The sequence below is a fragment of the Phyllosticta citriasiana genome (genome assembly GCF_038021145.1).
Source record: "Phyllosticta citriasiana strain CBS 120426 chromosome Unknown IWZ02scaffold_1, whole genome shotgun sequence".
NCBI lineage: Eukaryota > Fungi > Ascomycota > Dothideomycetes > Botryosphaeriales > Phyllostictaceae > Phyllosticta > Phyllosticta citriasiana.
This window is the reverse complement of record NW_027117278.1, coordinates 358,660-371,591: the sequence shown is the minus strand read 5'-3', so window position 1 is coordinate 371,591 and position 12,932 is coordinate 358,660. Positions and strand designations below refer to the sequence as shown.

General features: G+C 54.8%; 3 protein-coding genes across 3 annotated transcripts; 2 read left to right on the top strand and 1 right to left on the bottom strand.

Annotated features, from left to right (window-relative positions):
• Positions 1-3,166: 3,166 nt before the first annotated feature.
• Positions 3,167-4,807, top strand: IWZ02DRAFT_368564 (major facilitator superfamily domain-containing protein; the record flags this gene model as incomplete). Its single annotated transcript, XM_066764384.1, has 3 exons — positions 3,167-3,603; positions 3,657-4,479; positions 4,559-4,807. The coding sequence occupies 3 exons, from the start codon at positions 3,167-3,169 to the stop codon at positions 4,805-4,807; spliced, it is 1,509 nt and encodes a 502-aa protein (XP_066626778.1).
• A 495-nt stretch (positions 4,808-5,302) lies between these two features.
• IWZ02DRAFT_393747 (putative peptidase, M28 family) lies at positions 5,303-8,126 on the top strand. The gene is made up of 2 exons (XM_066765564.1): positions 5,303-6,420; positions 6,473-8,126. The coding sequence occupies exons 1-2, from the start codon at positions 5,466-5,468 to the stop codon at positions 7,921-7,923; spliced, it is 2,406 nt and encodes an 801-aa protein (XP_066626777.1). The 5' UTR covers positions 5,303-5,465; the 3' UTR covers positions 7,924-8,126.
• Positions 8,127-9,552: 1,426 nt separating this feature from the next.
• IWZ02DRAFT_3131 (cell polarity protein-like protein) lies at positions 9,553-12,693 on the bottom strand. Its single transcript, XM_066764090.1, has 4 exons — positions 11,548-12,693; positions 11,368-11,499; positions 9,872-11,317; positions 9,553-9,823 (listed from the first exon to the last, which is right to left on the bottom strand). Exons 1-4 carry the CDS (start codon positions 12,592-12,594, stop codon positions 9,749-9,751), a joined length of 2,700 nt encoding a protein of 899 aa, XP_066626776.1. The 5' UTR covers positions 12,595-12,693; the 3' UTR covers positions 9,553-9,748.
• Between the last annotated feature and the right edge of the window lie 239 nt (positions 12,694-12,932).

Sequence of the window (12,932 nt, the reverse complement as noted above, 5' to 3'; positions counted from 1 at the left end):
CAAGACGTCCCTTGAACTGTTTGTGCTAAAGCTGTCCATGTCTCGTTTGAGTCGAGGCGCGGATAGTCTCTGCATCTGTGTCAAAACGTCCCTCAAGACATAAAGAGCAAAATTCCATCTGTTCAAAGCTGCACAGGCGCAGGAGCCTTGATCACTCTGAGAAAGCTCTGTCAGATCTCTCATGTTGTCCCAAACTCTGACCCCGTGGAAGTGCTGACTCGGATGGCTGCCACCTCGATCGACTCTTGGTAGATTGTGACAGTCGACCACTCGCCAGATTCTTTCTCATCCACAAAGGGGAACCTCGTGCCCTGTCGCGACGGCACAGGTATCATCATCACAACGGACACTGGCTTAGCCTGGACCTGGACAGGACGCGTCGGCGCACGCGTACTACTTGCATTCCAAACATGTGGATTGTGGGTGACTCAGAAACCATCTATCATGTGGATGGCTTTTTTTTGGCGCTGGTGACTGCAACGGCTTCGTGCAGAAATACCTCGTGCGAGACGAACCTCTGAAGCTTCCAGCGCCGACCAATGTCAGTCTGGTCGAGGCAGCCGCATACGCCACGGCTTGGCTGACTTCTTATGATTCTCTGTCCAAGGGCAGCATGGGTACATGAAAGGGAATCAGCGACTTGTTCCAGAGAGCGGGAAAAGCTGCTTCGCGATACAGTTCAGTTCTGGCTGTTTTTCTTTCTCTTACATGTGTATCTTCAGCTCCTGCTCGTTGATCACGGCGGCGTCATGCCAACGGCATGTCTGATTATGATGCTGATGTCAGCTTCAGCCGCGGGTGCTACCGCCACCGCAACGTCTTCATTCGACCATAAGCTTGAGTTTGTCAAGAAAATTGGCGCCAAGCACTCGATCAATTACGGAAAAGCGCCTAATTGGACCGAAGAGACATTGTGACGAACAAACAAGGGTTTCGACCATGTCGTCGATGTCGGTGGTTCGTTGACCATAGAGCATTCACTAGACGTCGTCAGAGATGGCGGCCTGTTGTCAACCCTAGGTGTGTTTGCTGACTGCGGGAATAAAGGAATTCGTTCCTTTCATCTGGTCGAGATGCAAGACTGGTGTAAGATTGACATGCCGACAGAGGACTCCGAGACCAAGCTGACCTCCGCCTAGTCCGAGGCATCGTTAGATTTGGGAGCGCCGAGGTGGACTCAAGATTCGTCGAGTCTATCGAAGAGCACGGCATTCAACCAATGGTTGCCAGCACGTTCTTTTTTGACGGAGCACCGCAGGCGCTGGCCACGCTGCAAAAAGCAAAAAGAGATTGGCAACATTGTTATCAAGATTGAAAAGTAATGGTTGCACAGGACTGACACCTCGTGGCATACTGGTTTTTTGGGTGCGGCTAGCAACGCAAGGGGGCTGAATGCTTCCTAACATTTGGTAAGCGATGCTGGATTGAGCAATTTGATCATCACTGTTCCAACGATCGAGGAGAGAGGTGATGAGAAGAGGTTGCTGCTGATGATGACGTGACTCGAGCGGGCCGAGATCGCAACAGGGATATCAACAAAGTACAGATACTATGCATCGAGCATTTACCTCGCAGCGTGCAGAGCACATGACGCTGAAAATTCGCCGGCGACTTTGACCGCATCAATGATGATTGCAATCCAGATGGCGGTCGGGCAGGATTGCGCCGCAGCATGCTCGTGAAGGGTACAGATACGAAGTTCGCAGCACACAGCAGCGGCGTTGTGGTTGCAAAAGCACAAGAAATCGACAGCGAGTACAGAAAAGAAGGCATAAATTTTATGCCAGATGTACGGGCGGCTGCATTGCCGTCCGAGGGCGAAACCAGGGACCGCAAGCAGTCAGACTTGTGCGGCACAGATGGCCGTTTGCAGCAAAGAGGACAGCACAAATCAGGTTGTCGAGGAAGAATAATGCTGCTGCAACACTCCCAAGCTGCAGGGCACGTGGAAGCGGCAATTGATCAGTGTAACCTGCAGCGGCACATTGACCCCTCTACATGGACCCCTCGACCAGGGCAGACATCTCTCCGACTGTTTATTGCTGCTTCTAGGATTGAAGATGGCAGTGACCATCCGACGTCGCACACGGAGAGAGGCGCCGCGCTAGTCGGCTAACCGGCACGCGCGCGACGGTCCGCATGACGGGAAGACAGCCATCAGCCATTGGTGATGGTGGTGGTGGTGGTGGTGGTTTGTGGCGCATCACAAACTCCAGGTTAAGGCGGCTCGGCTCTGATTGCTCGCAGCCCCCAATTGGATCGTGGAGCTGGTGGCTTTGGCCCTCTGGACTTCCCCACTGCTCATCACCCCCAAGTCGAGTTCGGCACAGGCGACCAAGAAGGAGCAAAGGGCGGGGCCCGTGTGCCTTGTGCTACGCGCATCCTGGGGATCGACCTGGGAGGGTGGTTGGGAGCATCCGCCAGCTCGGCATCTGGCTTCGTGCTCTGTCCGAGCCTGTGCAATGGGACGACGAGCAGCGACGCCGTGGGACAAACTTTGACTCCCCGGCTTTTGCACAAACGCCGTCCATCTCTCCTCTTTCCTTTGCTTTGCTTCAAGAGCCACCGTTCCATGCAATTTCCTTGCGCCTTGCCTACGTTTGCGCCGTGTCAACGTCAGCCTTTTGGCGTACACCTCTTCCCTCCGTCCTCACAGCCGCGGTGACGGCAAAAGCGCCCGTTAATTTCGTCCCCTTTGCATCTGTAGCTCGCGCAGCTTACCTGCATTCTGCTTGTGCTGGTACTGCCCGCGGCGACGGAAGCTAGGTAGTCTCAGCCTCATCACGACACCACGGGCACCGCCAAGCCAAAGGCTGCCTCTGCAGCTGCTGTTGCTGTCGGGTAGCATTAGATAAAAGCTCTCAGCAAGCCCTCCGAGTCCACATCTCCCCCATTTAGCTCAATTGCCATTTTTTCTCCGACCTCTGTCGCCTCGCCACCTCTTGGTCGCCGCAGCAAACCCTCGCAACCGACCATGGCGCGTTTCAATTCAGACACCTCTCTCTCAGACAGAGATGAAAAGTACGAAGTCGCATCCGAACATCGGTCCAGCGGCAGCAGCACAAAGGGCGCCGTGCTCGTCACGTCCGACTATGGCATCTACAAGGCCGCGCTGGAGGAGCAGGAGCGGCGGCGAACAAGAGGAGAGAGACGGGGGGAAAGTGCCATGGAAGTCGACGATGATCTGGACATTGAAAAGCAGAGCACCGCATCCTTCAAGACGGCATCCAGCTCGCTCAACCTGCCCGAACGATACGAGCCCGCGGCCGAGGACCCCTACGCAGCAGATCCCAACGTCGTCGACTGGGATGGACCAAACGATCCGGCGAATCCTATGAATTGGCCCAAGGGTCGCAAGTGGCTTATGATCTCTATCGTCTCGGCCTTGACGTTTTTGATACCTCTGGGATCGTCCATGTTTGCACCGGGCGTGCCCGAGCTGATGGAAGAGTTCAAGTCCGACAGTGAGGTGTTGGCGGGATTCGTGGTGTCCATTTACGTCCTCGGCTTTGCATTTGGGCCGTTGATGATTGCGCCGCTCAGCGAGATGTACGGTCGACTGCCGTTGTATCATGTGTGCAGTGTTCTCTTCATCATCTTCATGTAAGTCACTGCCTCCTCGATCTGGATAGAATTGAATTGCTGACATCTTACAGGGTTGCTTGTGCCTTGAGCAAAAATCTCGCCATGTTGATCGTCTTTCGTTTCCTGGCCGGCACAGTCGGCGGTGCACCCCTGACCCTGGGAGGTGGCACCATAGCCGACCTGGTGCTTCCAAAGGACCGCGGGACAGCCATGGCAATTTGGGTCGCTGGACCGACCATCGCTCCCGTCATCGGTCCTGTAGGCGGTGGCTTCCTCACGGAAGCCGTCAGCTGGCGCTGGGTGTTTTGGGTCGTCAGTATCGCGACAGGCGTCATCACCATAGCCGGCTTCATCCTGATGCGCGAGACGTACCCGGTGGCGATTCTCAACGCAAAAGTACGGCGCCTCCGCAAGCAAACGGGCAACAAGGCGCTGCGATCAAAGCTCGACCCGGGCTTGGGAGCCCGTGGCCTCTTCTTGCGCAGCATCGTCCGCCCGGCCAAGATGCTTTTCCTGTCGCCGATTGTCTTTTTGCTTTCCCTGTACGTAGCAATCGCCTACTCGTACCTCTACATCCTCTTTACGACATTTACGATTGTCTTCCAATCGTCGTACGGCTTCAGCGCGGGCATTGCCGGGCTTACCTACATTGGCATCGGCGTTGGCTGTGTGTTGGGTCAGTGGGCATTCACCGTCTATGGCAACCGCACCGCGCGCTCGCACTTGGAAAAAGGCGATTTCGTCCCTGAGCACAGACTTCCGCTCATGTTCCCCGGCGCAATCACGATGCCAGTCGGCTTCTTCATCTACGGGTGGTGCGCTCAATATCAGGTGCACTGGATCGTGCCTATCGTAGGCACGGGATTCATCGGGTTCGGATTGATGCTGCTATTCGTAAGTTTCGACTCCATCGTCTCTTCTCTGTGCAAGAGAAGACATGTGTGTCCACTTCTTTTGCTAATGCGAAGCAAAGATGGCGCCCAACACGTACCTAGTCGACGTGTATACGATGCACGCTGCCAGCGCCATGGCAGCCAACACAGTTCTGCGATCCATCTTTGCCGCGTTCATCCCGCTGGCCGGCCAGCCCATGTATCGTGCTTTGGGTCTGGGCTGGGGCAACTCACTGCTGGGTTTCGTCGCCATTGCTCTGATTCCCATTCCGTTGCTGTTTGTCAAGTACGGCGCCATGCTGCGGACCAGATATGTCATCAAGTTGTAGGAGGATAAAAGACTGAGAGGTGTGCTTGTGATGTGCAGAGGTTGCGGGATCTGAGCGCCGGCGACGCCAGCTGCATAGGTGCATGAAAAGGGAATGGTTTATAGGCGGCAAAAGTGCCAAATCAACGCGAGATCCGATGTTCCAAACGCTCTTCTCAAACAAGACATCCGTTGGCAGAAGAAATTTGAAGAAATGTCGTGCCCTTGTGTATTGTTCGCGTGATTTCACAGGCCAGAATCGCCCTCTTCCAGCCTCTTCCAGCGGCTGGAGAGTTCTTGTGATGCATGGAGATGATGATCTTGATCCCCTGGCAGAACTGGAGCAAGTTGGAGGACAGTGGATGCAAGGCGAATGGATACGAGATGTGATAGGAGCACACAGCGAGGTCGAAACAAGCTTTTTGTCTTGCTATCGCGGGGCTCGGCTTGGGCCTCCGCATGCCGTTGGACCCCCCACCTTAAGGTACGGCCTGAGCTACCTTGGCTACCGTAGCTCCCCGGCCACGACTTGTCGTGCACGTCATTCCCGCCGCCCAAATCGTCAACACCGTCGGACTACACCGCTCTGTGCTATTTGATCCGACGTCCTCGCTGCTCCTCCCTCGATCCATGGAGCAGTCGAGTCTTGTCACTCTTTCCCACTCCAGCCTCCGCTCCTGATGATCACGCCCGACGCTGAAAAGCGAGCCGCAATGGCCGACGAACACACGCCGTTGATTGCCATCGTACCCGTAGCTCCGCGTCCTCCACGATATCCTCACCACAACCTGCGCCGCGCCTGTACCTACACTCTCGCCATTGTCCCAGCGTTTGTGCTCGGAGCCGTCGTTGCCTCTCTGTTCCTGCTGCCTCCCTTCTTCCCTGGCGACAGCGCCGTCTCCACGCACCAAGTCCCCATCTCCAAAAGTTCGCCACCGGGTCTTAGCGACGCATGGCCGCGGACCGAGGGCATAAGCTTTGCAGAGCTTGAAGACATTCTGCAGACCACTCCAGATGCTGGAAAGGCTCGGGAGTGGAGCAAATACTACACCGCCGGGCCGCACTTGGCCGGCAAGAACCTGAGCCAGGCGGTATGGACCAAGGAAAAGTGGGAGGACTTTGGCCTCTCCAAGGTCGACATTGTCGCCTACGACACCTATCTCAACTACCCTGCTGGCCATCGCTTGGCTCTGTTGGAAAAGAGCACGAAGGATAAGCGCCATGCTGAGACGTCTGCGTGGAAAGTCGCCTACGAAGCCAGCCTCGAGGAAGAAGTCTTGGAAGAAGACCCGACGAGCGGCCTTGTTGATAGAATCCCCACGTTTCACGGTTACAGTGCGTCTGGTAATGTCACGGCGCCATTCGTCTACGTCAATTATGGGACATACTGGGACTTTGAGGACCTTGTCAAAGCCAATGTCAGCCTGGAGGGCAAGATTGCGATTGCCAAGTACGGTGCTATCTTCCGTGGTCTCAAGGTCAAGAGAGCCGAAGACCTGGGAATGGTTGGTGTAGTCTTGTACTCTGATCCCGGCGACGACGGCGAGGTCACCGAAGCAAATGGCTACAAGACTTATCCCGAGGGCCCTGCGAGAAACCCTAGCAGTGTCCAGAGAGGCAGCACTCAGTACTTGAGTAAGCAATGGCGATATCACTCTTTCAGATCGAGCTATTGACGGTGTAATAGGTGTTCAGCCTGGTGATCCTACCACTCCAGGCTACCCCTCCAAGCCCGGTTCTCCTCGTGAAGATATCAAGGGCAAGATCCCCTCTATCCCCTCGATTCCCATCTCCTATGTTGATGCCCTGCCACTGCTCAAGGCCCTGCACGGACATGGGCCCAAAGCTGATAGCTTTGGAAAGTATTGGCAAGGCGGTGGCCTTGGATACAAGGGCATCAAATACAATATTGGTCCCTCGCCCGACAATGTTGTTTTGAACCTTGTGAATGAGCAAGAATACGTCACGACTCCGCAGTGGGATGTTATTGGCGTCATAAACGGCACAATTTCTGACGAGGTGGTTGTTCTGGGCAACCACCGTGACGCCTGGATCGCCGGCGGCGCTGGAGACCCCAACTCTGGCTCGGCCGTCATGAATGAGATTGTTCGATCTTTTGGAGTCGCCCTTTCGCAGGGCTGGAAGCCTCTCCGCACCATTGTCATTGCTAGCTGGGATGGTGAGGAGTATGGTCTCATCGGGTCGACCGAGTGGGTCGAAGAATACCTTCCTTGGCTTTCCGAGTCCGCCGTAGCATACATTAACATTGATATTGGCGCGAGTGGCCCCTCCCTCATCACTTCAGCGGCCCCGCTGCTCAACAAGGCACTGACGGAGGCTACCTTCAAAGTGCAGTCGCCCAACCAAACAGTCGTCAACCAAACCATTGGGGACGTCTGGGACAAGAACATTCGTACCATTGGCTCTGGTTCAGACTTTACTGCTTTCCAGGACTTTGCCGGCATTCCGTCGGTTGACTTGGGCTTCACCACCAACTCGAAATCCGCAGTGTACCACTACCACTCCAACTACGACTCGTTTGCCTGGATGGAGCGTTTTGGCGACCCGGGCTTCAAATACCACATCGCCGCTACTCGGCTCTTTGGCTTGCTTGCCGCCGACGTCATCGAGCGCCCCATCATCCCCTTCAACGCCACCGACTACGCCATCGGTCTCAAGACCTACCTCCACAAGGTCGAAGCCAAGGCCGCCGAAACCGAGGGCACAAAGGACTGGGACATTTCCTCCATCTTCCAGGGCGTCAAGAAGGCCCTGCACAAGCTGGAAAAGGCGGCCTCAGACACGGACGCCACGGCCGCCGCTCTGCAGCAGGAAATCGACGACCACGACATCCCCTGGTGGAAGTGGTGGGAGAAGGTCAAGCTCTACTACAGCGTGCGCGCCGTCAACGCAAAATACAAGTACCTCGAGCGCCAATTCCTCCACCCCGACGGCCTCGACGGCCGCTCCTGGTTCAAGCACGTCGTCTTTGCTCCTGGCCTGTGGACCGGCTACGCCGGCGCCACGTTCCCTGGCCTCGTCGAGTCGGTTGAAGCTGGCAATTTGGAGAACGCTAAGAGGTGGGCTGGTATTATCGAGGGCTCGTTGAAGGCGGCGGCCGAACATTTGAATGAGTAGTTTTGCGATCGTTCAAATTGCAGATATGATGTAATGCAAGTGGTTGGGTGTATGGATTTGGACGAAAGAAACGGCGACTTTTTGGGTTTGGAATCATGGATGCTATGAATGTGCGGGATGAGTTGGCTTTTGTCGTCATCATGTACGGTAGGGTACTTAGCTGGGCGCAGACCAGACCGAAATGCAGCAATTCGTCTTTGGATCTACCTCGGATGTGTGCTTCTCCTCTATCTCTCTCCCTATCGTACTAGACCTCAGGCATCGACGGCTTCCTCGTCCCCTGTTCCAGCTTTTTTGTCCCATCTGTGTGAATGAAGGTGCGCGGGAGCGAAGCCGAACGGTCTTCGATCTGGCGTGTTCGTGGTTGCCTTTGTGGTCGGGAAGGAACTCGCTGGCTGGCTGGCTGGCTGTTGGTGGAGCAGGAGAAGGGTGGAAACATAGATACCTCCGTAGGTAGTAGCTCTGCACACGTAAGGTAGGTATCCAGCATTTAGAAGAGAAAGAGTGGGTGACTGGCACAGACAGCGAACTCGAATTTCAATTGGTCGGTCGGTCGGTCGGTTGGTGTACAATTTCGAGAGAGACGCACGCAGTTACGAGTAGCACGACAGACGGCTGGAGAGCAACTTGAACCATCGAACGACGGAGAGAAGAGGGTGGATAGAAAAGGAAAAAGGAGAAGAGGAAATTGAAGAAGAAGAAGAGACAAACTCATTTATGTATGTATGTATGCAAATGACGAGCAATTTCAGAAGTCGGGCAGGAGCCAAATGACGAGTGCGCTGTGTGCAAAGAACAACGACGAAAAAAAAAAAAAAAAAATTTAACTTTAGTTGCGTCCTCCAGTAAGGCGCAATGGCCAAGACGACGAAGTGGAAGAGGGCTAAAGTAAGGTATGGTGACTAGGTACGACAAGACTTTTCTGTTTTCTGACTGACTGACTGACCGATAACAAACGAAGACTAAACAAGATGTGGTGGCCGCAGGAAAGAGTTGTACATCCTGTTTTCTGCTTGCGGCACCTCGATCTCAAAAAAAGGGGAAGACAGTCAGTCGATTGGATCAGCATCCATTCATCCATCCATCCATCGAACTGAACCCAGAGAAAAATTTTAAAACGAAGACAGAGACGAAGAGAATCCCTCCAGGACAATGTCCAGGTGTCCACAATACCCAGAAGCCGCTCGAATCCTAATCCTGATAGTACAAAACAAAAAGTAAGACGAGAGATGAGAAAGAGAAGAAGAAAAAGATACGAGATGTGTGTAGTGGACACTTTCCTCCAACAGCAAGGAGTAGAGGAAGAGCGAGCCGCGAACGTACATACGGAGCATCCGTACGAAGAAGAAGCCAGCACGACGAAAACCGCCGAGCCCCCGAAAGAACCTTTTTTTTTTCGCGCGCGCTGGAAAATGCATGCTCACTACTACCATGCTCGGAGATACGATGGAAAGATGATGACGGGCAAAATGGGGGAGGTACGTGTGTACGTGAGCGCGTAAGTAAGAAGAGAGGCGCCCCTCGTCCGCTGAAACTGCACTGGCAAGAGCAAAGAGAAAACGAAGCAACAAACGACTCAAAAAAGACGACTATACAGCAAAAGACGACACAAACAGGCTTTACAATATCAGTTATACACGCATGTAGGCTAGCAAGTGGAAAGAACGAAGATGAATATGCGGGGGTGGAGGAGGTGGAGGTGGAGGTGGTGGTTTGGGAGGGGATATAAAGAAAACCTTGACAATGCATGCCACGAGGACTATGCCAAGGATTATCGTGAAGAACAAGCTCAGTGGAGGCTCGGCGGCAGCGAAGAAGGGCGCTCTTAAAAATCATTTGAGACGCTCATGTCTTCGGTCAGTTCGCGGTTGTCAATGCGCTCGACCCGGACGACGAGTTCCTGACCTATCGTTAGTACCTAACAAGACGAACGATCTGTTACACATACCTTTGTGGCCCGCGCAATCTTAAAGGCAAGCGGCGGAATCTTTTCCCTCTGAATGCCTTCGTGGTCGCCCGAGGCCTGTACGAGGCCTTCGCGAGAGTCTTCGAGCACTTCAACAACAGGCTTGGCATGCTTCGACAATGCCGGGTTGTGGACATTTTCAATGGCTTCACGGGTCTTGTAGCTGATTTCATAGACCGTGCGGCTAATCTCGTTGACGTACGTGTCAATGTTGGACTGAGGAAGGGGGCCGTTGGAGGGCGCTGTGCGAATTCCCTGAACCAGTGGCTGGATGCTGTTGACCAGGTCGGTGGTTTGGTCCTGAAGGTAGGTCTTGATCTCTTCGAGACCACTAGTCTCTCTGACGATGGAGATGGATCCGTTCAGGTGACCGTTTGGGCCTTCGGACTTCCTCGACGACCAAGGACGGGGAGAGCCGGTTACGGAACGACTGTACCTTGTCGAATCTATGCTGACAGCGCTCGCATGACGAGAGTGGCGTCCGTTTGACATGCCGTAGTAATTCTTGCTCAGATGGGTAGGTCGGGCTTCGACGACTTCGTAGTCTTCCTCTCCTGGCTGGGTAGGTCTGATCTTGACAGTCTTGATAAGCTCCACCACAGAAGTTGTCAAGTGTGATGCGGCGGCATCGAGAAGAGAAACTGGCGAAAGACCAGCCGAGGCAGCATGATTCTGCGAAGCGGTGATAAGGTTGTTCGCCGTAGCGGAAACCCGAGACGTGAGCTTCTGCTGCTTCTTCGGATGGCCCTCGTCATCGCTTTCTCCGCCGCTAGAGTGGCAACCCACTTCAACATCTGCCGTGATGGTCCTGACACAGCTAATGACATCCTTCATGCACTCGACAACGTCTTGCGGATCGGCCTTGCGTGCAGTCTGCAACAACTGATCGATGCTAAGCTGGAATTTTGTGACGTGGACATCCTTGACCATTCCAGCCGGATCGACAATGTCACCGTCCTTGGTGTGAATAGAGGCATCCTGGGTAAAGTTGGTGCTCGCAGAAGAGCTCCGGAGGTGCCTAACCTGGGCCTTTGCGCGGGCAAAGCGGGACTTCCACTCCTTGACCTCAGCCTCCAGCTGGAAGACTGAGTTTTGAAGCCTTTCCTCCTTTTCAAGATGGTACTGGCTCCTTTCGGAAAGAGAACGCATCTCCTGGAGGAATTGAAAAGCCTCCCGTCGGACATCTTCCGTAGCCTTTTGTTGCTCTTCAAAGTCTGCTTCCAACAGCTCGTAGCGTTGTTTCCAATCATTGTCATTTTCGGAACCGCGACTTTGTTCCAACTTTTCCAACTGCGCTTGCAACTCCCGTACCTTTGCTTCGCTGTCGGCCTTGACCTGCTCGAGCTCAATCCTCAGAGAGTCATTGACTTCTTGTGCATGCTTCAATCTGTTTTCCATTTCATCGTCCGGCTCGTTCTTGTTGAGTTTCTGTCAAAATGTCAGTGCCAAGCCATGATTTGCAAGGAAGCAGCTTTTACATCATCCCTGTCTTTTTCCTTAGTCTTCAGGTTCTCAATCTCAGCGTCGCGGTCTTTCAGTTTGATCTCAAGCTCTTCGAACTTTTCCTTGAGCTGAACAATCTCAAGGTTGAGGTCCGCCACAACCTTGTCCTGCTTAGCGTGAGCTTCGGCCTTTTCGTGGGGTTATTTTTGCCTTACGTCCTGAGCCGCCGCGCTCTTCCTACCAGAGGTCCTCCGGCTCGATCTCCGGACAGCATCCTCCAGCCCAAACGCGTCATGGTCCTCCTCATCGTCGTCTATGCCGCTGGGATCATCGTCGTCTTCGACTAGCGTGCTCTTTGTGGGCACAATGGTGTTGGACTGTGATTGTGATTGCTTCGGCATCGGACCTGGAGGACCTCGACCTGGCCCGCGAGGACCCGGAGGAGGCCCACGATAGCCAGGCGGAGGGGGCCCTCTTCCCATGCTCCCAGAGCTTGGTGTCCCTCTTCTACCGGGGCCCCGACTGCTTGCCACGCTGCCAGTCGGACTCACGGGTACGGACAGGTCGGGGCGATCGACGAAGTGGGGGAAGCGTCTTTCGAGTTCGTAAAAGACATCAGTGGCAAGCTGGCGGAAGCGCTCAATGGGAAGTGTTGAGAGCTTCTGCCGCGCCTGGTTGCGCTTAGGGTGGTAATTGCTCTTTGGCGGCAAAAATTTCGGCGTGTCATTGTTTGGGTTGTTGGGGCCGCCCTTTCTGCGCTCGTCCTCTCTCCGGATCGACTCGTCGTAGACGTCGGTGCTGAGCTCTTGGAACTGCACAGGCGACAAGCGTAGCAGCTTGTCTCTAGCGCGATTGGGACGTAGGTTGCCCTTCTCGTCTCGGAGCCACGGCGCCAAGTAGGCCTTGAGTATGCGATAGTGGTCTGACAGCGACTCTTCCAGCATCAGGGCTTTCCGGCTGGATATACTCTCTCGGTCCCGGAGGCTGCGCGCGTACAGTCCACCGCCGTCGCTCGAGCGGGCGATTGAACTGGGCGGCGAAGGCTGCCCGTTCGGTCTTGCCAAGCCATTGGGCATCCCTCCTTCGTTGCTAATGGTAGTGTGGATGGAAGCAGGCGGCGTGGCGAGCTGGTTTCGAGGGGTTGGCAGTATGCTGGGCGAGTATGGGCTGTCGATGCCTCCGACGTAGAGGTTTTTCGAAGGTGGAGACCAGGCGTTGGCATTCTCAACCGAAATGGGGGATACCGGACTGTGACCAGCCATGAAGCCTGCGGTGTTTGGAGTATGCGCTTAGCCGCAACAAGGTCCCCCTGGTACAAGAGTGGGTGGTTCAGAGGGGCGGCAGTCGCGACTTGAGAGCCGACGGCATCCAAGATGAAATGTCAAGCAGTGAGCGATATCGAGCACAACAAACGAACTATGACGCTTGCTCAATTGAATGGAGCGGCGCCCTTGGTGCGAGACCGGCGGCGCGCGGCGGGGGCGTTAGTTCAGGAACAGCCGCGGCTTGCACAACGGCGCGGGCGGGTTGAGCGAATGGCAGGGGCCGGAGAGGTCCAACACGCAGCGCGGGAGGAGGAGGAGGGGAAGCAGAATGGAAG